The 27,051-nt window shown below is 53.6% G+C and overlaps 1 protein-coding gene across 2 annotated transcripts in view; it reads right to left on the bottom strand.

Moving 5' to 3' along the window:
* The window catches only part of WSCD1 (WSC domain containing 1), a 43,945-nt gene extending 17,583 nt beyond the window's left edge, over positions 1–26,362 (bottom strand). The window contains exons 1-5 of one of the 2 annotated variants that reach the window (XM_019743841.2): positions 26,251–26,362; positions 15,131–15,833; positions 8,694–8,808; positions 6,855–7,039; positions 2,521–2,642 (exon numbers count right to left, since the gene is read on the bottom strand). In XM_019743841.2, the coding sequence (XP_019599400.2) occupies positions 2,521–2,642; positions 6,855–7,039; positions 8,694–8,808; positions 15,131–15,557 (849 nt within the window). In that variant the 5' untranslated portion in view covers positions 15,558–15,833; positions 26,251–26,362. Of the gene's footprint in view, positions 1–2,520; positions 2,643–6,854; positions 7,040–8,693; positions 8,809–15,130; positions 15,834–24,884; positions 25,173–26,250 lie in introns of those variants that run through there. The other variant, XM_019743840.2, reaches the window with a different exon arrangement.
* Between the last annotated feature and the right edge of the window lie 689 nt (positions 26,363–27,051).

Raw genomic sequence — 27,051 nt, 5'->3', positions numbered from 1 at the left:
GTTGCCTCGCTTCCCTCTCATGCATCGCTGGTGGGGTGTAAAATGAACATAACCGTGGCCAAGGGCAACGTGGCAAAGTTCACCAACACAAGGACAGGGACACACAGCCTGTGACCCAGCATCTCTTAGGAATTTTATCTCCCAGATCCACCGAAACAAAACGACCCACTCATAAGGAGAGTCATTGCAGCTTGTTTGTAAAAGCAAAAGACGGGAAGCAAGCTAAATGTGGAAGAGCAGGGGATTGGTTAAATAAATGATAGGATGGCCGTGCAATGGAATCAAAGACTGAGAAAGCGCTTGCCGTGCCAATATGGAGCAACGTCTAAGACAGATTGTTGAGGAAAAAGAGTCCGGTGCAGGGTAGGGTGGGTAGCTCAGGACCACCTGTGGGTTTGCACAGGAATAATGACTTGGAAAGGAACAACTGCTTGAATATTCATAGAAATTTCGCTGACAGTAGACACAGGAAGTCAGGCCCATCGGCTGCCTCCAAAGGCAGGACAGACACTAGGTGGGTGAGACGCTGGGGTGAGAGGAAGACTCTCCCCTCTGCACCTTTCGATGTCTTTTCACTGTGTTCCATGCAAGCATAGAACCTGTTAGAAAATAATTTAAACCCCTGAAGACACGCAGCGGTGATGCTGCCTGTTTCTTGTCTTGCCCTCTTGTTTCTTCACTCCCATCTCTTCCTGGCCGCATTCGCCCACCTGTCCCCTCCCCACCAATGTCACATGGAGGGAGGGAGCAGCACAAAAAGCACAAGGGTGTGGTGTCAGGAGTGGCCGGTGTGTGTACCTGCACTGACTCCTGAATCTAGCAGGGAGCAGAGGGCCTCCTGCAGGGAGCGCTGGGAGGAGTAAAGCAGATCACGGGCGGGCAGGCCCCTCGCACACATCCAGCTCACAGGAGGACACCTCCCCGGCTGCTGACCACGGAGGCCTGCCTTCACCCTGGTCTGGCCCGGCTGAGTTCCTCTGATTCCAGTGGGGACTCTCCAGGGACCTGCTCTGAACCGCAGGTGTGAAGGCAGCCCTGGAGAGTGGCTTGTCCCTTTGCATGTACAAGCAGGTGTCCCTGCTGTCGCTGGAGGTGCTCGGCTCCCACGAAGGGGAGAGGGGAAGAAGGGTCCCCAGACCAGATATCTGCAAGTCAACAAACTGTGCTTGGTTCACTGCCCTGTGCCACGTGATTGCCTGACGCCCAGCACGTCTTTGGCAGTGGCTCCGGAAATCCTGGACAGACCAGACAGCCACTTCAGAGGCCGCACATGTGCAAGAGGAAAATGCACCCAAAAGGCTGTGTCTCCATCCACCTCTGAGGGAAGCATCTCAACAGGGCTCAGAACATAGAAGCAGACGGAGGGCAGCTCCCAGGGAGGGTGGGGGCACCGCGGAGGGCAGGCTCCTTTATGTCCAACCACATCTGCCTCCTTTACTGAGGCCCACTTCCTGTGCCCCAAACCACCTGCAGGCTATGGAGCTACACTGAGTTCAAATCCTGATTCCCTCGCCCCCTTCCTGGTTGTGTGACCTCAGGCACCATGCTCAAGTTCTCTCTGCCTCAGTTTCCTCACCTGCAATATGCAGGTAATCACAGCACCTATCCCGTAGGGTTATTAGATGGATTAAATGGACTGACACATGTAAAGGGTTTGGAACAGTAGCTGGCACAAAATAAATGGTCATGTTAGCTACTGTTGACAACTACCATTGTCATCATCACGAACGCCCTCTTCTCTCCTGCCCCATTCTGTTACACTGCCAGGTATCACGGGCCCATCAAGACTACTGAACCCCAGCACATCGGAGCAACCCAAACCCCAGCCTATTGCCACCAAGGGCCATTTCTAGGGCTGCAGCATCCAGACCAACGTGGCAGCTGCTGGAGCCCAGCCCCAGACCTCAGTGCTCTGGGGACAGCCTGGTCTCACCAGCCTCGTTCCATAGCCTTCTCGCTGGTCCTGCCTTTTGCAAGGCCCATATGGCCTGGACCAAATTCTCCCGCCCCCGAGCTAATAGGGGTGCAGAGACAGTGGTCCTTGGTATCTAGCCCAGCTCTTGCACAGTCACGCTCCTTTCCTCAGCCCAAGCAGAGCCGAAGGTACATACATGGGACTATGGCCCCTGGAGTCAAGTTCACGGCCCAACACTGTCATACCAACAACAGAAAATCCATCAGCTCTCCCCAAGTCCCGAGCCAGCATCTTCTTGCTTCCAAACCAAGTCAATTTAACATCTGACACTTGCGCCAGGAGCTCACATTGGGAAAGGCATGATCCTTTCAGATTTCACAACCTTTGCTGACAATTCCCCACCCAGCCTCGGATCATCAGCCGTAGCAACGGGCTCCCTGCGGGCACCCTTGGTGATGTTGGCTGCACCGCCTGCCGCCCTCCCACCCAGGCTCTGAGAGTGGATGGACATCTGCAGCCCAGCCTGGGCACCTGCCCCCTCTCTGAGACCACCACACACATTACACTGTTAAAAGGCAAGGCTGTGGAATTATCATTGGTCTTACTTTCTGGGAACAAAATCCTGAGCATGTCTCCACTGTCACATTGGCCTGTACCAGGGAGTCGGGGAAGGCGTGTGTGATGTTCTCCGGCAGTCGGAAGCACCCTCGGTACGTGACAGTCCTCCCTGGAGGGAAAAATGGATTTCCAGTGAGAAATGGTGCCCACAGAGGTTGGGGCCTGTCACAAGGGAAAATGGTGGCTTTAGATCCTGAAACAGGTGTCACTATTCTCAGGTAGGGCACATTTCAAATCAGAGAGAGAAACCACCCTAGACAGGGTGCAGTCAAGCCAAGATCCTGAGAGAAACCAGGCACAGCGCCCTGGTCACCTCGGGTCGTTGACAAGGGGCCACTTGGCTGAAACTGCTTAATTCAGGTCTCACTTCTCCCACCAGCTCTTCGGAGAGGGGTCCACTCACCTATCCAACCTACCATCCTTCTTTCAACAAATCTGGATTGTGCATCCGTTATGTGCCAGATTCTGCACTAGGTGACCTGAAGAGGGTGATATTCTGGAAAGTTCTATGTCCTCCCGCCCATGTGCAGAAAGATTTGGAAATCTGAAATCCTGCCACATTCTCTCTCACTAGGCAGTCAAGTCACACCACTGTTCCGCTTTCTCCCTGATTTTGAACTCCCACCAAATCCCAGGAATCCTCCTCAAGCCCATGTTACAAAGGCAGCCTCTTGCCACATTGTTCTCCAGACCATCTGGTGGAGAGGTCCAGCTCCCTAGATGGCTGCCTTCGTGCTTCCTTCAAACAAACCTTCTGGAATCTTGCAGTACCAACTGCTCATACTTCTTCCAGACTCAGAGTTTCTGTAAATGGCATCCTGATTCTCAGCCCATGCTCCTTTGGACACCAGATCTCCTGGGGCTCAGCATCTCTCCCTGCTCTCTGCCTGCCACAGCTCTTGGCCAGCAGCAGAAACCCTCTCACCAGCCAGCACCATGGCGGGAGGGCTCTCTTCATGCAAAACTGCAAAGCAGGACCAAACCCTGGGTCTGGAAGCCCATCTGACTGACCACAGCACCAGTGGTCTGGACATTAGGGTACAAATCTATTAGGACACAGATGAAGGAAAGCAGCTGGGTGCCAGGTAAATAGTCTAGGCAGTGTTGTAACGGCCTGGGGTCAAGCCCTGGACTGCCGGTGACTTCTTCTGAAACTTGGGTGTGCCACAGACTCAGAGACTTTCTGTGTCCTCAGCTATGCAATGCCCGGCAGCTAGTTGTTTTGAGGAGCAACCCATGTGCCAGCCCCTAATGGGGCTGCATCTCCCACAACCACATTCCCGCCCTGGCTTTTGGTGCAAGGGCCTGGGTGATGGATTGTTGGTGCTGGGCTCACAGAACTCCTTCCTATCCTGTGGCATGATTGGGCCCCAAAAGAACCAAACAGCTAAATGACCTGGGCTGTGGGCCTCAGACAGCTGCACTGGGGTGGGACAGACACTGGAGAAACAGGCTCCGGGGCACGTGACTGGGAGGGTGAGTGGCACAGGCAGGGCACCAGGTGAGCCAGATGACCAGTGTCTCAGCAAGTCCCGTGCTGCAGGGAGGTACAAAACAGATCTCCTGGAGGAGGCTGCACCTGGTTCACCCCTGTGCTCCCCACACCCAGCCCTGACCCTGACTCACAGTAGGTACCCAAGGAGTGCTGAGTGGATGAATGCAATGAGTATGACAGGGCACGTGAGGGCACAGCACACACCGCCGATTGGTCAGCAATGCATGAGCTGCTGGAGACGGCAGCACCAGCTGCCTCTAGATGTCCCTGAGCGACTTTTGGGGGAGAGGCTACCATCTAGGGCAGTCTGTCCAGACCCTTCTCCATTGCTTCCCAGGTGACAGCCCAAGGGCCACTTAGTGCAGAAGGACACCTCCACGATGAAGCCATTGACAAACTGCTCTGTTCCTGCCTCTGATCCCAACCCAGGGAGCGCGTTCACGGCTCTCATTCCTTGTGAGTGTTCTTAATTAGTGAGAAGCTGAAATTTAAGATGAGTGGTCACTTGGTCACCTCTTGACAGAGATCCTGTCGGCTCGCCCACTTGAGAAGGGAGCAGGCAGGCAAAGGTCAATAGCACGGGCTCCACAGCCTGCCCGATGGGGCAGCTATTACAGTTTTCAACAGTAACCATGACATCAGGTCCAGCCAACTCAAGATCTGAGGCTGGCTGGAGTGACTGGGCCACCGGACCCTTAACCAATGGCAATCTGAAGCAAAACAATGATCTCTAGGAGTCCGTGGCTGAGCAGGCAGGAGGGGCTGGCAGGGCAGCCCAGAGCCCACCACAGTATAGATCTGGCTCTGCTGGGGGCAGGGGGGCAAAGGTTGTTTGAACCCAGGGAAATCAAGATCCAAGAAGCCACGTAGAGCCATGTGGTCCTCAGGAAGCCCATCTGGGTACCCAGGCGACAGTGCAGGACCCGGGTCCAGGACAAGGCCTGACACACAAATGTCAATGCCTGCCTGTTGAGTTAATGGTCTCATTCGGGAATCCACAGAGTATGTTATCAGGGTCACTACCTCTGTCCCTGTGGCCCCGTCGTAGCCCTTGTTCCCAAGTACATCCTATCTGAATACAAGAAGCACCTAAGCAGCCTATTGGCCGGGTTTGAGCACTGAACCACTCTCCCCATCGTGCTGACCCCACCGACAGTGGCCAGGGTTGTCTTTTAACACGTTGTGTATGGATCATAAGAATCTTCACGAGGGATTTAAACCCCGCCGTACGCAACGTGTTAAGCTCACCATAGTTCTCACAGCTGGCCTTCTGTGCTGCTTGGGAAACTCATTCCTTGCTAGGAGAGCTAACCCAGACACAGCCTCTGCTTCTGACCTGACACGTTTTTCCCTGAGCTCTGCCCCGTTCTTGAACTAATCCATCAGCTCTCCCGGAGCCCTGCTTCTAGGAGGTCCACAGCCAGAGGCAGTCGTGTCCATGGACGCCATGGACGCTGGGCTGTGCCTCCATCATCCACTGCCCCACCTTTGCCACTGGTGGGGGGCGGTCTTCCGTGCTCTGACTTCTTCCCCACCCAGACCCTCCCAGTCATGGAAAGGACGGCCTAGCCATCCATATGGCCGTGCAAATCAGCACAACCGTATTTATTTTATAAAGGAAACTTTATAATTAGATTAAGTGGATCTGGGCTTATCATCTTACAATGAGGACAAATCTGAGTTTCGGGCGGCATTTAACGGGGCCCCCTCCGTTGTTAACTCTGTTTGATAGCACTTTCTGTTGAAATTCTTCAGGGTTCAATTTTGCTGTCTGAAGCCTCAGATGACCCTCCCTTATGGTTGATTATTTCCTCCTGATTTGTATATTTGAATTATAAGCTCATCTTCAGTGAGAATTTATCTATGGGAACTCTTTACACTTGAGTGGGTGGCATAGCTCTCAAGAGGTTTTGTATTTGCTTCTGCCAGCACCTCCAGATGGCCCAGAGCCAGTTTTTATGTTTTCAGGATCACGCAGGTTGTATAAATTTGAACCTCAAAACTCATGTAAATGCAGGCTTGCAGTTGTAAATTCTTAGGAAGATTTTTTTTTTTTTTTTTTAACCTGAAGTTCAGGTCAAAACACCTAAAACAAAACACTGTCTCCCTGAGCTGGTAGGTGGTATTTTTCTAATCTAAATTTTATTGATTTATACTTGGGTGAAATTGAATCTCACTTTTTGCAGAGGTTTCAATCTAATTCCCTATCCTGACTGGCTCTAGGCCTCCTTCTCTGTCTTATGTGGACACTAAAACCTCAGCCTGTGGCCACCTAGACCCAGAGCTGCGTAACCTCTTTTTGAACTTTTATTTCACCACTGTGATGTTTAGTTCCCTCTGCATTTCTGGAGCCCGGGATTTCCTTACTTTCTTGCTAGTTCAGCTATGCATTTAAAATAATGTTTGTTCCATTTCATCCTGCATTTGTAGGTGTTTTATAGCTAGGAAACTTTCAAGTTTTCTGGTACACCCCATTGCTAGACATCTACGTCTACCTCTGCGCTTTACCAAATAGACTGGAACCCAGGGAGGGAAAGTGAGCTGCCTGAGGCCACACAGCATATTTGAGACATACCTAGGCCTAGGCCCCAGTCTTCCTCATCAGTTTCTCTCCTGTAGGGGACAAGGAAAGATGTGCCTCAGTTATGAACTCAAGCAACCTTTGGCAGACCCTAACCCCACTCCCCACTGCAACGAGCCTGTCATGGAAGGTAGTAAGGACGGGAGGGCACAGGTTTTGCCCCAACTAGTTTGGACCAGGAGCTGCAGGCGGGGGGCAGTTGGAGAGCAGGGGACAAACAGCTTAGGAGAGGCTGGTACACTCACGCTTCCTGGAGCCTGGCTGCAGCTCCGCCACCCGGTACACAGAGAGCCGGCCAACACCCCCGCACACGGAGCCCTTCTCGCCCTTGCACTCATGGTTACACTCCTCCAGCCCGACGCTCACCGCTGGGAGCCGGTTCCCACAGTAGCACTCTGCCCCGGCCTCCAAGCCGGCGTAGACGTAGGACCTGCAGAGAGAGTGGGGCCTGGCGTAAGTCCCACCCTTGGCCCAGAGCTAAGGCTGGGGTCCTAACAGCACTGAGGTCTGGATCAAGGAATGACAGCTGCGTGTGGGGCCAACATGAGGGCTGGGTTTGAAGCTGAGCTTAGGTCTGAGTGAAGAGCCAGGGCAACAGCCATCAGCATGCAGCTGGCCCTAGGGGTCAGTCTCAGCCAGACTTAAGGGTCAGCTGCCTAGGTTTAGCTAGGAGTCACTCCTCTGTGATACATTAATTGAATCAGCCCAATTGGTCCCTCTTGTCAGCCCTGAGTTTTGTCCCCTTAGGTGCCGTCCATGGTAACAGGTTATAACAGGTCTCAGGCAGTGGGTGATGGGAATTGGTTCTCGGTATGGGAGGGAAGGAGCCCTAATTGGTGGCATTTGCCAATTTTTGTGGTGTAAATACACCCACCCTAGACAGTTTCAAGCTATGAATGGTTTAGTAATGAAATGACAACTTTTCTAAAAATGTAACTGTTTCCCCATGTGAGCCAGCATGAGCTGGCTCCAGCACACCACTGGTGCAGACTGCCCCCCACACGTTACAAACAGGCCCTGCTGCACGCCCCTCTCCCTCAAAGACTGTTCTTTACCCACCTTTACCCAGCTATAATGCTGCAGGTCAAGATTACAAATGGAACCCACATCTTATCACACAGGATTTGAACTATGGAAAGAGGCCAACATTTTCAAACTCCCCTCTCAGAGGACCTGGGTATAAAAACCCAGATGGAAAACCCACACACAAGCTTCTAACCCTTGTCTGGCCCCTTGCTAGCTGTGCAACCCTGAACACCACTTACCATCTCTGAGTCTCAGGTTTCTTAACTGTTAGGAGAATAAAATGAGATTGTGTCAGTCTCGGTTTTAGCTTTATATAGACTGTAAAGCGCACCTGAGTAGGCACCCTGTCCTTTCCTTCTCTGGCCTCAGTTCCTCTGTCTATAAAATGGGCATAATTTGTTGTTACCTAGCAGAACGTGATGATTTGTATGACACAAGAAATGTGAAAGAATCTAGTATGATAGAAATAAATCAGGGTACCATCTGCTGATTCTGTTTTACCCATCTGCTGTGTGTGAGGACGCGCGTGCACACACACACACACAGACACAGTGAGTTGTGAGTGTCTTGATGGTAGAGACCATTCCCTGGCATTTGACTAGTGTATGCTAACTACTGGGTGAGCTGGTAGTATCAGAAAAAGCAAATCCTGTTATAAACACAAGATAGAAATAAACTTTTCCTACAGAGCTGGAAAGGTCCTCAGAGAAAGCTGGGTTAAATCCCTTTATTCTATTTTAAACATAGAACATACATAAGCCTAGAATATATGTAAACTGAGGCCCAGGGAAGGAAAAGGACTCAGAGCTACGTCATAGGGTAAGTTCCTGGCACGGCTGGATTAGAACCCTGGTCTCCTGACACCAGGCCCAGGGCTCTTTCCACACTCCGCTGCCATCTCATCAATAAACTTTCCTTCTGGACATCTGGGACCTGATCACTCGAGCTCTAATTAATGTTACTCTGACAGCCAACTGGCAGCCAAAGTATCCCCTCCTTCTGGAGACTGTCTCTTGACCTTATTGCCAGTGGAGTGGACGGTCCAGGGCCCCACTTACCGCTCACCGCACGCATCCTGACAGTGGGAGATGGTCATCTTTCTCAAGTCAAAAAACACAGCCCCCTTCAGAGTTCTCTCCTGGCCATCGTCACTGAAGCATCCAACATACGTGCCTAGAGGCAGGGAGCACAGCAGAGACTCAGAGGTCCCGGAGAGAGGAACGGGTCCCAATCAGGGGCCCACCCCTCGGCAACGCCAAGGCAATCCCCAGCCCTTCCTGGCCAAGGGTACCTCTCAGAGAAGCCCAGGGGACGAGGCTGCAGGCCAACCTTTCCAGTCCCTTCCCAGACACTTGCATCTTGTTCTCTCCCTGTCCCTTTTCTTAGTAAAGGCCCACTGTACCCCCAGACAAGCTGCCAGGAGTCTGGTGTTAGTCTGGATACCACTTTCTTCCACCGACCCCAACTCAGCAAGTCTGGCTGGTTTAATTATCTCCCCTGGACCCTCTTCCTCCCCATCTTCCTAGGTTCGGAGAGGCAAGTTCTGTCATCTCCTTGTGACCCAGAGGGAAGAAATTAATTGTGGAAACGCTGATCTTAGCTAATACAAAGATCTTGCAAACAGAAAGGGGTATTAAAAAAAAAAATCTGCCATTCCAGGAGAGAGCAAGTCCCCATCACTGGAGGTGTGCAAGCAGCGTCTATTAGCATTTAAAAGAGCTATCTGATGTGGGACTCAGTAGGACCAAGGGACTGCTGAGCCCTCACCAGTACAGGCATCTCTGGCACGTGCCTGGAAGTGGGCACTGGGGGACGTGTCTCCACGAAGCACTGGGGGTGCTGATCCAACCATGCATGTCAGTAGGAGGCAGCAACAGCCCTGCTGTCACCCTGAGAGAAGGCGGTGTCTCCCAAAGATGCACAGACAACACAAGCACAAAGCGAGTGCACTAGGCATGTACATGTCCTGGGCATCACAGCGTTTTGAAGGAACGGCACATTGGGAGTGTGCAAACACACCATCACTCGGTCCTTAGCTGCGATGCACACCTGCCATAGCTGTGCTGAGATCTGGATCGGGGACCCGTGACAAAGACATTGCACAGCTCCCCTAGCAGTCTGCACTCGGCTCCGGGATGTCTGAAATGGCACCTGTGCAGCACACTGAAGCCTTCGGAAATTAGATTGTTTCTGGGAAGTAACACACCCAAGGATTCCCCAAAGCCTGCCAGCTTCCTGATGGCTTTGTGGTAGAGTGACCGTACCTCCTCGTCCACCAGTCTGGGAGCTCCCTGCGGGGGGGTGTGGGGGGGTGAAAGTAGTTTCTATTCCTGACAAGGACTTGGCCAAAGCAGGAGCTCAGGTTGGGAGAAGCGGGTCTGCCAGCCTTTATTCCTGGGGCACAAATGGGGGCGGGAGTCTGTCTGTGAATGCCACACTTAATTCCGCCTCTGACCTTGGCTAAATCACTTCAACATTATGTGCTCGGTTTCAACTGCCAAACAGATACATGCCCACCGCCCCTGCCTCGCCCAGCCCCATCGCGTTGCTCCTGTCTCATGTTTGCACGTGTCCCCGCTCCCTTCCTCATGTCCACTCTTTGCTTCCTACCTGTCCTTGATGGCTTATAATCCTGACCATCCAGCCCACTACAGCCTCTTTTCTCTGGATTCTTGTATTTTGTGTCGGAAAAACTTGTCACCCGAATCCTATCATTAACTGTTACTGTAAGAAATGTTTTATACCTGTTGGTCCTGGCTCTGCAACATGACTACGGCTTGTTAAGGGCAGTGGCCACACCTTCACCTTAGCCGGTCAGGTGCAATGTCGACATCTACACCTACTGGTCAACAGACTCTAAAAACCATACTGATATCCTCTGAGGGTGCAAGAGTAGGATCAGAGAGCCCAGAGGCAAGATGGGGAAGGTCCTCCCGACAACACCGATGTGTGATTGCCATGGCCCAGGTTTAAGAACCGCAACACACAGGAAGGTGACCCAGGTGGCAGATGACTGGACTCTCTGCCATGCCAGGAATGGCTGAAGGATCTGGAGACCTCAGACTAGAGAGCAGCGGGGCTCCAGAGGAAGCAACAGTCACCTTCTTTAGTGTCTAACAAAGAGTCTTGCCCCCTTCCAGGCAATGAACCACTTGAGAGTCCATCAGGCAGGACACAGTGTCTGTCCACAGGCACACACTACACCCCTCCATTCAGGACCCCCAGGTCCCCCAGCCCTGCAAGCTTCTCTCTCTCTTTATGTAAAGTCTCAGGACTACCAAAACCAGAATGGGCCACTACAGCAAGCTTTCAGCCAGGTCAGCGAGTATAAATTGCTCTCCTTAGCCTACCTACTTAGTAAAAGTCACATTTCAGAAATTTCTCATGTGTTGCTCAGCGAAGAAGAAATTCTATTACAGCTTTCAATTAAACAACCAAAACACAAGCTCAGGGGTTGTTAAACATTTGTCACTGTTGGTGGGAAATTAACATAAAGGTTATAAAGGTTCCTGGGCTCAAGACCCCTGAAAACTGAGACTGGCATGTACACATTTCTGGGGGACGTGGGGGTGACCAGCCTTTGGGAATGGGTTTACTTAGATTCAAATCCACCACTATCTGGCTGTGTGACTTGGCACGTGCAGCCTTCCCCCAACCGCCGAGCCTCAGCTTTTCCATCTGTAAAATGGGGCTATGCTCCCATGGAATTCATGAGGTGGTAGTGAGAATTCCATGAGATAACACACAGAAAGTGTCTAATGTAAGGCATGGCACATAGTACATGCTCAGTCATGATTGTTTTTATTGTTAATATATCCTTATTAATAATAAACATTTTAAAATTACTTACTTCCCTGGAACTCAAATTCTTCACCATTAAAATGGTGATAGCACCACGTACATAAAAGGCTGTTTGAAATTAAATGAGATAGCAAATGTACATTTACACAGAACAATGCTTGGCACATAACAGAATGTTCAAACGAGTAACAGCTATTGTTATTCTGACCTCACACTCTACTAACCTGGGGCCTGGTGTGAGGATGGATCAGTAAATATTAGCTGAATAATTAACCATTAATAAAGGAGAGGAAGAAATGGTTTTAAGCTGTCAGGCTTGGGTTCTTCAGAAAACGATGCATGGCTAACCAGTTAGCAGCTGGCCATTTGTTGGAACTGACCAGCCTGGAGGGGAAGCTCACGGCTGGCTGGCCCCATCTCAGTTTGCAGCCAGGGCCAGAGACACAGATGGCCCACCTCTCTGTTTGTGAGGAGGAGGTGAGCCCTTTCTTCTGGAAAAATTAACGAATGGCTTTTCTAACTCCCTGAGAGGCGAGAATGTACAGAAAGAAAAGGACTTCCGAGGGATACGCTGGGACACATTCAGAGGCGGATTTATTACTTTCGGCTGAAATGGAGGCAATGCATTATTGTCTGTGACTCCACATCTGTTCATTTGCACATCAAAATGGACATGCTGCGAGGCTATTAATGATGGCTTTGGAGATATTGGAATGTCTTTGGAAATTACTATCAATAAAAAACAAACTGGCTATGGAGAAGTTACTATTTTTCCCCTAGTAAACTTACTGACATTTTATTCCATTATGGATGTTGTCCAAGGTATAATGAAATGCTCAGTGATTGATGGAGCCTCCCTGCAGCTTCCGCGGCTTGCAGGATCCCCTTTCAGGAGGATGGCGGGCTGCCCGCGCCGCAAAGAGACGCCCTCTTTGTCTGCAGCCCCAGCAGCTGTCCCGAGGGCTGGATTGTAGGTTACTCTCCACCAGTGAGGCCTGCCGGGCTGTGCAGGGCCCCAAGAGGGAAAGGGGGCTCCCAGAGGATTTTCAGGTCAGTGCCTCACCTCTCCTCTCTTTCTCTGAAGATCTCCAGCCATGTGACACCATAGCCTCTCCCAGAGTGCAAATTCTTCCTGAAATCTTGGGTGATATTTAAAATATTGACTAGCCTATGGGGGGCGGGGTACTGACCATTCAGAATTGCCACCATTCGTCACTAGATCTGGATTCTGATGCTCCTGCTGTACCAGGCATTAACCATTCACTTGCTGGGTCATGGAGAGGTTTGGGGGTCAGAGTGGGTCACAGTGGAGGGCAGCCAGAGTGCAGAGGGCAGCCCAAGGTCTCAGGACAGTAACTATTTCAGTATTTTAAGCACCGATAAGACCATACTGGTACGTAACAGGTGGCCATCAGTCCGGTTTATCTAACCACCGTCCTTCACCTTCACTGAAGCCCCTTCCATCACTTTTTTAAGTCACCAGAGATGAGTTCAAGTAAAATGGTACCCACTGGTTCTCCTGGACATACATACTCTACACCCTAGGGCTATCATTAGGTCACCCTGAGCCCTCTGCTTGGCTGGCCAGTCACCCTGAAGTCAGGTTATAAAGAGCGAGTCACTTCTGTCTAAAGAGCCCAAAGTCCTTTGCACCGTGCCTCAGTTGTGCTGTGCGGTAATCACGTGGGTGCACCTCGGATTCTGCCACCAGACTGAGATCCTCAAGTGTACAGTGAACAGCACTCGTGGAGACTCAGACTTGGATCCTCAGTAAGTATGGATTGAGAGAAATAAAGAAAAGCATCGAGGCTCATGTGCCCAAGATCACAGAGCCAATAATTGGCAACACCAAGAGAAGAACGCAGGTCCTGTTTTCAAAACTTGTTCTCTTTCGATGGCTTCTTCTTAAGAAATCCATGTTGACCATATCAGTCATTTACACTTTAGTCTAAATGAGTTGCACAGAGGTCCAGGTTCTGGGCGTGTGGAAGAGCGTTTACAGAAATCATACCTGTATAAAAAGAGCTGCAGAATCAGTTCCTCCTATCTCCCTCATTTCTTCCATGAAAGCCTTGCTGTGGAATCCCATAGCGAGGGCTCTGACCTAGATGATTTTAGAAGAAACTTCCTTCCATGCGGACAAGAATGCACAGTCCTCTAGTTTACCTTTTACTTGGCTACTAGGGTCATCTGCCTAGAGAGAGAGAGAAGCTTGGGCTCCTTTCTCCAGAACCTTCTCATTATCCTCAGAATACAGACAAATTCCTAGGCCTGGCCCTCGTTTCCTTCCCTGACTGAGGCCCGAGACAAGACTTAAGCCAGGATCTGTCTGAACCCAAAGCCCAAGCTCTAAGATGAGCTTCTTGCCACATCTCTTTTGATATCCTGCCACTGAGTGCTCTCTCTGGGCTCCAACCACACTTTTTACAGTTAAGAGAGCAACTCGCCCTGTGATTTAGGCCACAGGACCAAAAGGGTGGTGACAGGGATGCTGAGATGCTTACTGAGCTCGGGCACTACCCAACAACTTCCCGGGTGCTCATCTCACGCAGGCTCTGCTACTGGGCCCTGCACAGAGTCTGTATAACTCAATGAAAGGAGCCCCAACCGGGAGCCAGGCTGTCTGCATGTTGGAATCTCAGCAGTGTGACTACGGTGGGTCTGGTCGGTGGCCCACCCGTGTCCCCCAGGCTTCACTGCTTCCAGGCTGCACCCTGAGAGGCACGTTCCACCCTCGCTCTGAGTTCCCCCTGCTCCATAACATACCTCTCATTGGCTGCCTTCTCTTCCCCGTCTCACTTCCTATTCCCTGCCAGTGTTACTGGGATCGTAGCCCCAATACACCACGTGCACATGAACCCCAGGTTCAGGGTTTGCTTCTAGGAACCCAAACCAAGAGAATAACTTTGGGAATTTACTTAACTTCTCTGTGCCTTAGTTTCTTCATCTGTAAAATTGGAATATAATCATAGTGCCTGTAAATAGCACAGTTATAGCTACATGGTAAACGCCATCTGAGTTAGCTATTTTTATCAAATAATAATAGCTGCCAGTTACTGAATGCCAAATAATATACTCCGGGTTCCTCATCTTAGGTGTGCATCAGAATCGCCTGGAGAGTGTGGCTGCACAGACTGCAGCCTTTTCCCCAGAGTTCAGGATTCAGTCGACTAGCCCAGGAGAACCTGGGAATGTGCGCTTGTAACAAGCTCCCCGGATGTGCGAGGCTGCTGGTCTAGGATCCTGCTTTGCAAGCCACTGCTCTGTATCATCCCATTTAATCCTCACAATAACCCTTGGGTAGGTATCCCTATTTCCATTTCAGAGAGACTCGGAGAAATTTAACGACACGTCCAAGGTCACCCAACAAGTTTGTGGCCCAGCCAAGGTTTAAGACCAGGACAGGCTGAACCCAAAGCCTAAGCTCTAGGTGACCTGCTCACGCATTCTGGCTTTGAGCCATATGGACGTCCAGCTGGTGAGTGAGCAAAACTCCAAAGGGCTTCACATCGCAGGCCCTAGCTTTGCCCTGCAGAGCAGGAGGGAAGGAACCACCTGAAGGCCATGGCCCTGCAGTGCCTACTTCTCAGGCTGCAGCAAGGGCCAGAGAAAGGGGCCACTATCCTGGGACCCCAGCAGGGCTCCTGGGAGCAGCTCCCAAATACGCCAGGAGGAACCAGGGCTGAGTACCTACCTCGGCTGCTGGCAGCTGGCCGGGGAGCCTCGGGGCCCAGGGCGGGCGGCCCCTGGGGGTCACCCATGAAGTGGTGGAACCAGCGGCGCCGCAGCTGGCGCAGCTCCGAGTTGCGGCTCCGGAGCCAGCGGGGTCCTGGCCGGGGCCGGGCCAGGGGGCTCCGCAGCACGTCCACATCGAGCAGCAGCTCCGGGCTGACACGGGGGTCCTGCAGGGCTCTGCTATCCAGCAGACCCACGCCCAGTGCCATGGCGGCCACGGGTAAGGCCTGCAGGGGACCAGCTGCCCGGGGACCCTGTGGCAGGGCCACTCGGGCCCGCTGCAGCAGCAGCAGGCTGCCGGTCATCAAGTAGGCGGCCGTGAGGAAGAACAGCAGGAACTGCGTTCGGCGGAGAAACTTCTGGAGTCGGAAGAAAGGTTTGGCCATGCCCCTGGGCGGCAGGGCTCCTAGCTGGAGCCTGGCGACGGCTCCTAGCACCCGGGCAGGAAGGAGGCCGGGGCCTCCGGAGGCGTCATCTCCACATGCTGGCACCAGCCTGTAGTCCCTGGGGTTACTGTTCCTCCTGCCCCGTTTCCAGCAAGTGCTCAAATGGCACCATCACTTATTTCCAGCCACCGAGCTCTGCAGCTGCAGCTTCTGCCCAAGTGTCACGACCTTTGCCATCCCTGAGCTCTACTGACCCTCATCTCCAGGCTCAGAAATCTGGAAAAGCAGAGAAAGAGCACTTAGATGCAATAGGAGGGTCCACCATTCCCACTGCTCCAGGGTCAGGAGCCCCCACTGCTGGGCTCTATTTACCAAAGGGGCCGGCCGTGTTACAAGAACACTGGACAGAGCTGGGTTCAAATCTCAGCTCTGCTACTGGCCAGCTGTGTGACAGCAGGCAAGTTATTTAACTTCACTGGGCCTCACCTTCCTCAACTATACGATGGGAATAACTCTGTCCCCTGAGCAGCAGTAAAGATCCAATAACAATAGCAGCAGCTGTGTACTGAATCCTTACTATGCGTCAGGCACGCAGCTAAACGCTTTATGCATTATCTCATTTAATCTTCACACCAATCTAGTGAGGTAGATGCTGTAATATCCCATTTGACAGATGGAGAAAGTGAGGTAAAAGGAGGCAAAGAAACTTTCCCAAAGTCACACAGTTGGTAAGCAGAGGAGCCAAGGATTGAATCAGTCTGTATTCAGAGGCTATACTCTGAACTACTACATAGCCCAGCCTGCAATGAAAGACCACCACGTACAAGTGCACCCAGCCCAAGGCAGGTGCACACAGTAGGTGCTCAATACATGCGTGCAATCTGCTGACTCCCAGGGGTGCACTGGGATGACAAGCTGTGCTTTGGAAGTTGCTTCTGCAGAGGTGGGTGGGCTTTAACACAGAAGGTGTGGGGGAGGGGAAGGGCTTGCAAGGTCTCCCCAGGCTCTCTGAAGGCTACGGGTCAAAGGGACAGGACAGCGCTGAGCCTTGCTCCTGCAGCACCTGCAGAAGGAGGCTGTGGCACCTTGTGTAGAGGACAGCCCTCCACGCTGCAGGGCTCCGCTCTCATGCTGAGCTTTGGTTTCCATCGGCGGTGCCTCTGAAGTGTGCAGTTAGGGGTTGGCAGAGGGTTCTGCAGCTGCCTGGAGCTGGGCTGCTGCATGAGGAAGGCTCTCAGCACAAAGACAGGCTTGTCCCAAGAAGAAAGGCTGCAAGGAGCGTGACTAAGCCGCTGCCCGTAACTAACATGGCCCGGGACCCCCGCCAGGCCTGCGCAGCCCCTCAATGGCTGCTCTGTGCGCTGGGGACAGCCGGCTGGGTGTGAGAGGAAAGACAATGTTTGGGCTCTTGTGCCCTGGCATTCCGGAGGTGAAGATCCAGAGGGGCTCAGACCAGCACGACCCTTTCTGATTAAATGCTGAGAGCTGCCCGGTTCTGAGGCCTCTGGGGAGCGCAGGGATCTGGGAGTATGGGGTGACTGGTCTTTTAGGCCAGAGCGGAGGGGGGTGTGGCAGGCTGAGTAACCAGCAAACCAAGGTGGAATTAGACTCTGAGTCAGGAAGCCATTTCAGACAGGCCTCCAGAGCTTTTATTTTCTCTCTGAGCTGGTGGGTGCCAGGCCCTCCCCAGCCAGCCCTGTCAGATTTGTAAAGCCACAGAGACAATCCCCAGAAATCCTGACTGATCTCCCCGACTGCAGCTTTGGCCCCTCTGAGCCCTCCTCCACAGGGCTGCCAGGGTGAGCCTCCTAACACGCAAATCTGATCACAGCACTCCCCTGCTCGAAACCCCTTTCAATAGGTCCAGGTGGCTTTGGGGATAAACCCCAAGCTCCTTAGCATGACACGCAGGCCCCTTCATGAGCCAGCACACCCAGCACCTCTCCTGCCAGGCCCTTTCCTTTGGCTTTTCCATGATGCCTGTGTGTGTGTGCTTGCACGTGTACGTACACACACACACACACACACACACACACACACACACACCACAAGCACCACAGCACATCGGCCTTGGTGCCTTTACACCACTGCCTTTTATGTCTTTCCATCCCTCCTTGCCTGGGGAATGCCTGTGCTTCCTCCCAGGCTCAGCCCGGGTGTCACTTCCTCTCAGCAGCTTTCCTGGACCAGCACCCACACAGCGGTATAGATTCCTGTCTTCCCACAGCCCTCAGCCCGTGCTGACCCCTATCCCAGCATCACATCCCGGGACGATTTTCATCGTCCCTCTATTTGTCGATTGTCATCGCAGGGCTATGACCAACTCAAGGCTACAGGCCTGACCCTACTCATTTTGGTAACTGTGGCCCCAGCGTGAGGCAGGGCCGGGCAGGTGCTCAGCGGCCTTTGCTTCTGAATACCTTTGTCTAAACGAAGGAGGAGATAAATTGACAGGCGTATCCTTAAAACAGAAACCTGTTCCTGTGGGGCCTTAGGGTACTGAGATCTCAAGTCCCACTTACGCAGAGCTGTGGGAGCGTCGCCTGAAACGAGGAAGACAGGGAGCAGTGCATGAGCACGCAGAGAACGCAGCGTCACACAGCCCAGGTCTTTCAGACACAGGGAAGTTAGCAAGGTGCCTGAGCTTCTGCGTTCTCTTCTCTCTGTTGTAATTCCACAAAGAGGGGTTTCTAGGTCTGCTCACAAAGGGCTTCTGGTTATAAGACGGGGATTCTATCAGTGAAAAGTCCTATCAATTAGAATATAAGGGGAGAAGGAAGGACTCCTGCTATGGAAAAAAAAGGTTCTGATGAGATAGAGCAGAAATGTGGGCAATGGATTAATAGTTCAGAATTCTGAAGGCAAGATGTGGTATGGATCCCATATACATTGTATGTACAGCATTGGGACACGGGCTACAAATACGGGTGGGGTACAGGAGGTGGGGCCTTGTCAGGGCTATAATCAGGATTCTACTGATCACACCCAGGTGCCCGAGGCCTTCCCAAGTCCTCTGTGGAGCTCCTCCTTCCCAGAGGGACGGCCCCTGATCTGTGCGGTGGGCCCTGGGCTTGGAGGCAGGGGACAGCCACTTCCAGGCCAGAGCTCAATGACCCAGGCCTCCTATAAAGCCGGCTGCCACCCCCAAACTTTTACAATCACAAAGCTGATTCCCAGCTCCAAATACTTGCTGTGAGCTGTGTGCGGGGGAAATGGGGGAGGGGGGGCAGTGGGTTGCCTGGCCAAAGCATTAGGAACTTGTCCCCCTGCCCTGGACTTCCCCAGTTCCCCACTGATATTGTATTTGCCCATCATCCCCCCGCCTCTGCCTTGCCCACCTCTCCTCACGGCTGGTAGCCCCTCCAAGGCACAGATCACATACGATGTATTGCCATGTCCCCAGATCCAAGCACACAGCCAGTGAGGCAGTCACAGTAATTGTCTGTTGAGTGACAGAAACTGAAAGAGGCCTGGGGGTGGGCTGGGTGAGGGGGAGCATCTGTACATGGGCTGACAGCCAAGTCACGAGGTCAGTCACACAGGAGAACTCGCCAACACCTGGGGCGGGTATCTAGCCACTGCATGTCTGCCTGGGCCTGGGAGCCAATCAGCTGTGCCCCCTGTAACCCTCCATTAAACCAAATCCACCTCGGGCACATGATTGCACAGGGTACAGCCTCAGGCTCCTCATCTGTTAAATGGGGGTAAATCGACATTGTTGTAGGGTCGAATCAGGGAATACAACTTCTGTTACGTACAGACTGGCAAATATTGGTTACAAACACAAAGAGGCAAACAAGGAAACGCTGGAAGAGAGGCCTGCAGTGGCTGTGCCCTGGGTGAAACGAGTTACCCTCACCTCCTTTGAGCCCCCCACTCCCCCGGGGCTGGGCCTAGTGTCCCATTCTTACTTGATGCCGGTCCCATGCTAAGATGCCGTTAGCAATTGCCTTATCTTCCCATGCCTCCATTTCTTAAACGCTTGCAGTGTTAATAAATAGGCTAGACTGGGTTGGGTACTTTACCTGCACCATCTCATTCACTCCACACATCCCACCAAGGCGGATGCCCTGATGACCCCCACTTGAGAGTCGAGGTCTCTAAAGCTCTGCATTGCTCAAGGTCACGGACACCAGGGCCAGCACTCAGACCGAGGCCACCTGCTCCAGAGCCCACCCGTGCCCACTAGCCTTCCTGCCCTCTCCCCACACCGGCTCAGGCTTCGCACAAGGCAAGATTTATTCTTGAAAGGAGTTTCATGTGCCTCCGTCAGCATCTTTTTGAAAACATGCCAGGCCAAAGCTCCCGGAGATGGTGCTATATAGGGTGCCCCCGAGCCAAACCTCCCAGACACTGCCACGCGTGTCGGAAGTGTTCTGGCCTCCTGGGGCCCTCTCCTTCTGGAAGTCTGGATCATTTTCCCCTAAGCCGTGCCTCCCATGTGGCACCTCACTTTTGGAAACCATGCAAAGTGCTTCAGGGGAACAATGGGGGGGGGCTCCACCCCGCCTGAGGTTCAGGCCTTGTTGAGAGGGCGTGGCCAGGGCTGAGTGGGGAGTCTCAGACTGGACAATGCTGGACACACTCTGCAGGCCTCTGGAGGCTGAAGTGTAACCCCAGAGAAGGGCGGGGCCTGAGGGAGCGAGACCCTGACGTCCCTCTTAGGAATCAGAGGACGAAGGGGCTTCTGGGGTCTCCGGGAGGGGGCTGGGAGGAGTCTAGCCCAAGGTGAGGCTCTTCTGCCACTTTGTTGTCATATGGTCCCCAGGGAGCAGCAGATGCTGAGCAAGAAGGGGCAGGGAGCTGGGCAGACGGCACCTGCCTCTCAGCTACACTGAGGGATACCAGGGACTGAGCAGGTGAGAGGTGGCAGCAGCAGGGACAGGAGAGGAGAAAAGGCAGTCCCAGGGAGGCAGGGGGCTGCAAAAGGAGCTCAGAGCCTGCAGAGGCCTGACCAGTAGCCACTGGTGTGCAGTCACATGACTCTGCCTCACCACCAGCCCCTGGCAAGAGAGGATCAACAGTGGCAGGTGAGGGGAGATGACTCCAGACACCCCCAGAAGCATCTGAGCCACTGTGGCCAGGGCAGTGAAGTCTGCGACCCTCTGGGGATTCAGAGCCATGAGCTCTCAATGGGGTGGGAGCCGTAAAGACAAAGGAACAGGCCCAGCATGCTGCTCTCTAAAACAGGCAGATGGGCACTCAGGGCCCCCGCCTCCAGGACTAGCAGCCAGGGGTGTCTCAGTCTCGGGACCTCGGCAAAGCCACACCAGGGAGACTCCAGGCGGGCTCAGCACTCTGCAGCACCCCTCCCTGCCTTTTCCCACCCACCAATGCCTGCCTCTGCCCCGCTCAGGCTCAGCGCCTGTCATCTGGGCCCTACCAGCCTCCAATAAATAGGCTGGCCCCTCCCAGCAGCCTAAGAAAGTGATTTTTCTAACACAGAGAATGAATGCTACAGGCTGCCATGGCTCCCCAGGACTCAGTCAGCCAAGTTCAAGCTCCTCAGCCTGGCATTCAGTGACCCTTCTTGGATCAGTCTCCCAGCCCTTCCTTCTATTACTCCTTCCAGAAGGCAATCTCCCAACCACAGTATCCCCTGGCCACCATGAGGTGCTTTGTGCTCCCTCACACATGCGCTTTCCTGCCTGTGCCCCATCTCATGGCTCAGACATGCTTTGTGGCCATCACCAGTGTGACATCAGCTCTAATGCCACTTCCTCCATGATGCCTTCCTGGTCCCTGGAACATAGCCCCTTCCCCAGCGCTAGGCGGCAAGGTTGGATGCTCTACGAACTGCACCTGGGTGATGAACTGTGTCCTGGTCCTGCCTTGAGTCAGAACTCCCCACTGCTCTGCTTATTTCTCCTCCTCGCCTGCGAGCCCCTTGCAGACACAGTCAGCACCTCTGCCCACCTCTGGGTGGAGCACAGGACAGGCACCCAGAAAATCTGTGCCTGCGGGCCACCCTCCAACACTCAGCACCATGCCGCCCTCCCTCATCCTGGTGTCCCACGCCTCCGGGTCTTCGGGGCTCAGAAAGAGAGCAAGGGACCCACTAAATATAAATCTGCTGAGCCCTTGGGTGGGACAAGGTCTGGGAAATGGGAATGGGGTGGGGTGAGGGGGTCCCTGACTTTGAAGAGGGAGGGACTTCAGAACTTTTAACATCAGAACTTAAGTGAAAAGGTCCAAAGTAAGAAAGGTTGCTAAAAGTATAAAACCTAATAGTAAGGTCAAAACTCCATTCAATGCAAGAGAAAGGGGGGAATTCCTCCACCAAACCCACTGCTGAAGTTGATATAAATAAGAATAAATTGTTCTGTGCCACATTAGAGATTGCAAGGTACTTTCACACACTATCAAGTAATTTGAATGAACAGATCAAGAAACGAATATGTGATCTTCCCATAAACTTGTGAAGTCAAAATCATTACTATCCTCATTTTATAGATGCAGAATTTGAGACAGAAACGAGGGCCAACTAACTTGACCAATGACAAAAAGCTATTGCTAGACTTAAGTCAAGTTTTCTGATTCTGAGTTTGTAGTGTCATCTACCGTATTACACGGCCTTCATCTGTTCAACACCAGTGCTGTAGGTTCTTCCAAGTACCATGCCAGGGGCGGGGCCTGCAAAGAAAGACAGGACACCACCGTGGGGGCTGGTGTTTTCCCTTTTTAGTCTGTAGATGTGGAGCCCAACCCACCTTTCAAACAGCAGATCACAGCTACCTCTGGGCTATCTCTGGGCCACCTCTTCTATAGAACCCTATTACGTTCATTTGTTCCTGTTTCTCCCAGCCAGTGACGCATTCTTGAGGGTTGCCTAGATCCCACTAAGCGATTTGGATAAAGCTGGGCAAGAGAGTGGACTACCCTGCGGAAGTCAGCCTGGCCCTCCTCTGATGCTCTGCCTGCTGTCCTGCAGTCACTGCGACGAGGGACTCATGCTGTGGGAGGGGACCCAAGGCACCTGTGGCATTCCTCATCAGAACCCTTTTGGCCCCCTGATACCAAGACAGCCACTCTCTAGGAGGGGGCTCACATCCCCAAACAGTTTCCAGCAGCAAGAGAAGAGAAGCAAAGTGGAGGGGAGAGGCCTTAACAGCCTCCAATAGATTCACTGCATTTTACAGCTCACAAAATTAATCTAGCCCATTCTCCCCTCCACTTCTCACATCCACACTGGGAGGCAGAGGTTCTCCCTCACCACGTTCTCCAAAAGCGGCACACTTCAGATAATTTTGCAGACACTATGTCAACATGGATTATTAAAGCCACAGCGAGGAGGAATTAGAAGACACAGTGTGAAAACGACATTGAGACCCAAGGAGAAGGTAGTGAAAGGCCGCATGCACGCACTCACTCCCCAGATGAGCAGGGCCTGCCTCGGGCCCAGCTCTGCCTCTGCTGGTGGGTTTGATTATCTTATACGGAAACACTCTGGAGGCCTAAACCCTGAGCGGCCCCAAAGTCTTTGGCCTGGACCTCAGTACAGCTCGAGAGAGGCAGGGGAGCTGGTCTCACCAAGGCTGACCGGATCTGACCCAGGTGGGAGCAGAAGCCAGGAGCGTCTACAGAGAGAAGCACCCCTTCCCTAAATGCCCTGCTCGGACATGATTCAATCTGGCCTGGAGGCTCTGTGTTGCCTCTTCTGGTGACTCTACAGGGAACCAGCTCTGCTGCTCACTCTCCAGGGCTAGGCCTTAGCTCACCCAGCTGGAGGCTCAGGTGTTCAGCCAACCAACTGGTGGCCCAAAATACCCACTTCTGCCTAGTTAGGCAGACAGAAGGAAAGGGATGGTGGTCTGGCCTGTCTACTCCAGACAAGCTGGAGGTCACAGGACAGCACCCCACAGGGCTCCAACGCCCACTGAAACCACCAAATAAGTCAGTCTTCCTTCCAGAGAAGCTGTGGAAATGGCCCTGCTAAGGGTAGGAGGATGCAGCGGGCTCCTTTGGAGAAGATGAAGCTGCCAGGCTCAGCCCACCAGCCCAGCTACCCTGCTCACTAAGCTTCTTTTAGTGAGCGTGCTTGAGAGACAAACACCCTCCCGCAGACAACGAAGCTGCTGCCCCTCCTCATAGAACCCTTGGGCTCTGGTGACCCATGGATGCACATTCTCCCCAGGACTTCTGAGGGCCAAGCTAAGTGTCTGAGAGGCATACTTGAGAGAACCTCCCTATTGTCCTCTCTCCAGCACCTGCAAGCCTCAGGTAGGGGCTGCCACAGACAGGGCAGGGTGTGCCAGCTTTCCACCTCTTCTGTGCCACTCCCCAACAGCCCTTATTTCCTGTGCCTGATAACCTAGGCAATTCGGAGAAGAAAAGAAAAACCCCCATCCACTGATCCCAACCATGGCACGGCATCCCAACCTGGGACAACTGAAGTGCTTCCATAAACTGAAGCATGCTCCTTCCAGCGACAAGAGGGACCACATGCTATCCACTGTTAGAAAAGTACAGTGGAGTTCCCAGTCTGTCCATCTTGGGAGCAGCTGGGGACCAGGTGAGTGTGGGCAGCAGCTGGATCCCAGGGCAGGGCTGTTGGGGCTGGACCCTTTACATCCAGCCTTCCCACGGCTCAGCGAGGGGACAGAGGTACCCTCTCTGTCCCCACGTCCCCAGGAGCGAGCCAGAACCCAGCAGGCATCATCCGAGGACACAGATGCTCAGGAAAAGCCAACTGCGAGGTTACCCAGAGGCAGGGGACTCCCGGAGGCGTCTCGCTATAACAGAAAAACGCAATTAGCAGCCTCCAGTCCTGAGCTTCCGTCCACACCTGGGAAGATGCAAAGCTCTACTTGGGGTAGATTTCCAGACAAAATACATAACGTTTCTCTTTTGCCTCTGCCTCTGTTCAAGTTCACTAAGAGCCGGAGAAAACCCTCCGCTGACCGGAAGCCTGGCTTGATAGCGGAACGAGAGGGAGCTGCTGCTGGGTAAACGTCTCCTGGTAGGAGAGGCAGTGCGCACCCCAAATCATATTCTCGCCCCCATCTCCAGTACTCGATCCGGGGCTCCCTCCGGGGAAACGGACGGTTTCTCAGGATTCGTGGAGGGGGATGCAGCTTTGGCAACTGCCGCGCGTACCCCGCCCCAGCCCGATCATTCCAGAGCGCTCCCCGCCACGCGCACATACTCACACTCCTTGCCCCGCGAAAGGCGCCCCCCGCCAGCGCGCCCGGAAGCCAGGGCAGGTGCAGCCCCGCCGCGCTCCCGGCCGCGTCTACACAAACTTGTTTGCCTGCGGCCCGCCGGGGAAAACCCTGCCCGCAGCCCGCGCGGAGGTCCCGGCAGAGGAACCTGGGAGGCAGGACTCACCTGCGATTACGGCCGGCCGGGGCGCCCGCCTACCACGGGCGCCAAGCCCGCAGCCCCGCAGTGCCCGGAGCCGAGCGCCCCTGGCGCCTTCACGCCCCCGGGCGGCCCGCGGCGAGCGGTCCGAGGCGGCCCGGGCACAGGACGCCGCCGCAGGGCTCCCCGGGGCTGCGGACGTCTGGGCTGAGCCGCGGCGGCAGAGCGAGCGGGCGCCGAGCGGGTGCGGAGCGGGCAGCCGGCAGCGGGCGGGCGAGCGGGCGAGCGGGCGCCGGGCTCTGCACATGCTCACTCGCGCGGCCCGAGGACAGCGGCCGGCCGCCGCCGGGTCCTAGAGGCGCCCGCGCCGCCGCCCGCCCGCCGCCCGCCGCCCGCCGCCCGAGGGAGGGGTCGGGGCTTGCGGAGCGGGGACCCACACCCTGCCCTGGCCCTCCAGACCAGCCCACTGCGTGCAGTCACACGCCGCCGAGCAAGGACGCTGACACCCACTCTCATACACACACACACACGCACACGCACAGCCTCACTAGCTGTAATACACACCAGGAGAATGCACTGGTGCTCACACCCAGACACACGTAGACACAAACGTTGGGCATTGACACACAGGGGAGCACGCCACCACACTCACGCAAACACAAACACACAGGGACAGACTCACACTGTCTGATAACAAACACCCTGAATCACTGCATCACAGCCACACTGACACCCACACTCTTGCACACACTGGATTCTGTCCCAGTCACTCAGAAACAACCTGGGACACTGTGACAGGCACACATACACACACTGCCACACAGTTTGTAGCACTCTGATAACAACACACAAAGTCAAACACACTTGGATTACTGTCCCATGCAGAGCTAGCCACTGACACCCCCATATCCTTATACACACACACTGTCTGAGATGGTCACACATGGTACCACTATCCCACAGATGAAGATGCCGACACTGTCTCCCATGCCTACACACTCAGGGCTCTGCCACCAGCTACTACATTCCCCCGCACCAACACACAGTGACAGACTCATGCCATGATATAGTCTCCCACAGAAGCAGTGTCACCCACCAGAGTCCACTAACAGACTCATAGGGAGTCCTACTGGGCATGGTGCACGGGCATGCCTGCGTGTGCACTTGCACACACACACACACACACACACACACACACACACACAGAGACAGACAAGTGCTGATAAAAGACACACAGGTATACAACCACACTGCTATACACCATTCCCTTCTTTAAATTATAGCTGGATCCAACCCTAAGGATTTCCCCTCCACGCCCCACGCCTACTCAGAAATCCCCAAGCCATAGTGCCACCCCTGCCCAGCCAGGTGCTTCAGTGGACCCCATCCTCACCCCAGGCTGGCTGCGAAGATGCTCCTGGAGGCTGAGGACCAGCAGAGAGGCTGCAGGAACAGGTGGTGGTGGCGTGGCTCTAACACCATCTTCCTGAAAGGGAGTTTCATGCCTGTGACTCCCACTAGGGGCAGAGCTGCTTGGCAAGGCTCACATGAGCCTTTCAACAGGTGCAGGGTGGCAAGGAGAGGATTAGCCTGGGGACCAGTTGGAGTCCAGCTTTCCGTAGGTCAGTCGAGTGGCTCCCAGAGAGGAAAGGGACTTGCTTAAGTTCCCACAGCGAGTCAGACTAAGCACCAAAATTAGATCAGCCGACTCCCTCAGGATGAAGGTTGGGAGCTCTGGAGTAAGACACATTCTGTGCTGTCCCCGCATTCCTGGCTTGCAGAAAATCCCCCATTACTCATCCTTTACAGAATGTGAATGTGTGTATTCTCTTATACCAACGACAATAATCTACTGCACATTTTTACAGTGCATTTGGATTTTCAAAGCCCTCAGGACCAGCTGCATAATTTGCAGAGCCCAGTGCAGAATGAAAATGTGGACCCCCTTCTTCAAGAATTATTAAGAATTTCAAGAGACAAGAGCAGAACATTAAACCAAGTGTAGAGCCCTTCGAGCACAGGGCCCTGTGATGCCAGTGAAGCTGGTCCTGGCTCTCATGCCCACTGCCTCACTTCAAATTCACAATTGGTGGTGGGTGCCTTCACGGGCCCATTTTACAGATGAAGCTCTTGAGGCCCAAAGGTGGATGAATGCCTCAGGTTCACAGCAAGTAGAGCCCAGGGGGACTCAAGA

The sequence above is a fragment of the Rhinolophus sinicus genome, linkage group LG15, assembly GCF_036562045.2.
Source record: "Rhinolophus sinicus isolate RSC01 linkage group LG15, ASM3656204v1, whole genome shotgun sequence".
Classification (NCBI taxonomy): domain Eukaryota; kingdom Metazoa; phylum Chordata; class Mammalia; order Chiroptera; family Rhinolophidae; genus Rhinolophus; species Rhinolophus sinicus.
Note: the sequence above shows the minus strand (reverse complement) of the source record. Positions and strands in the feature narration are given on the sequence as shown.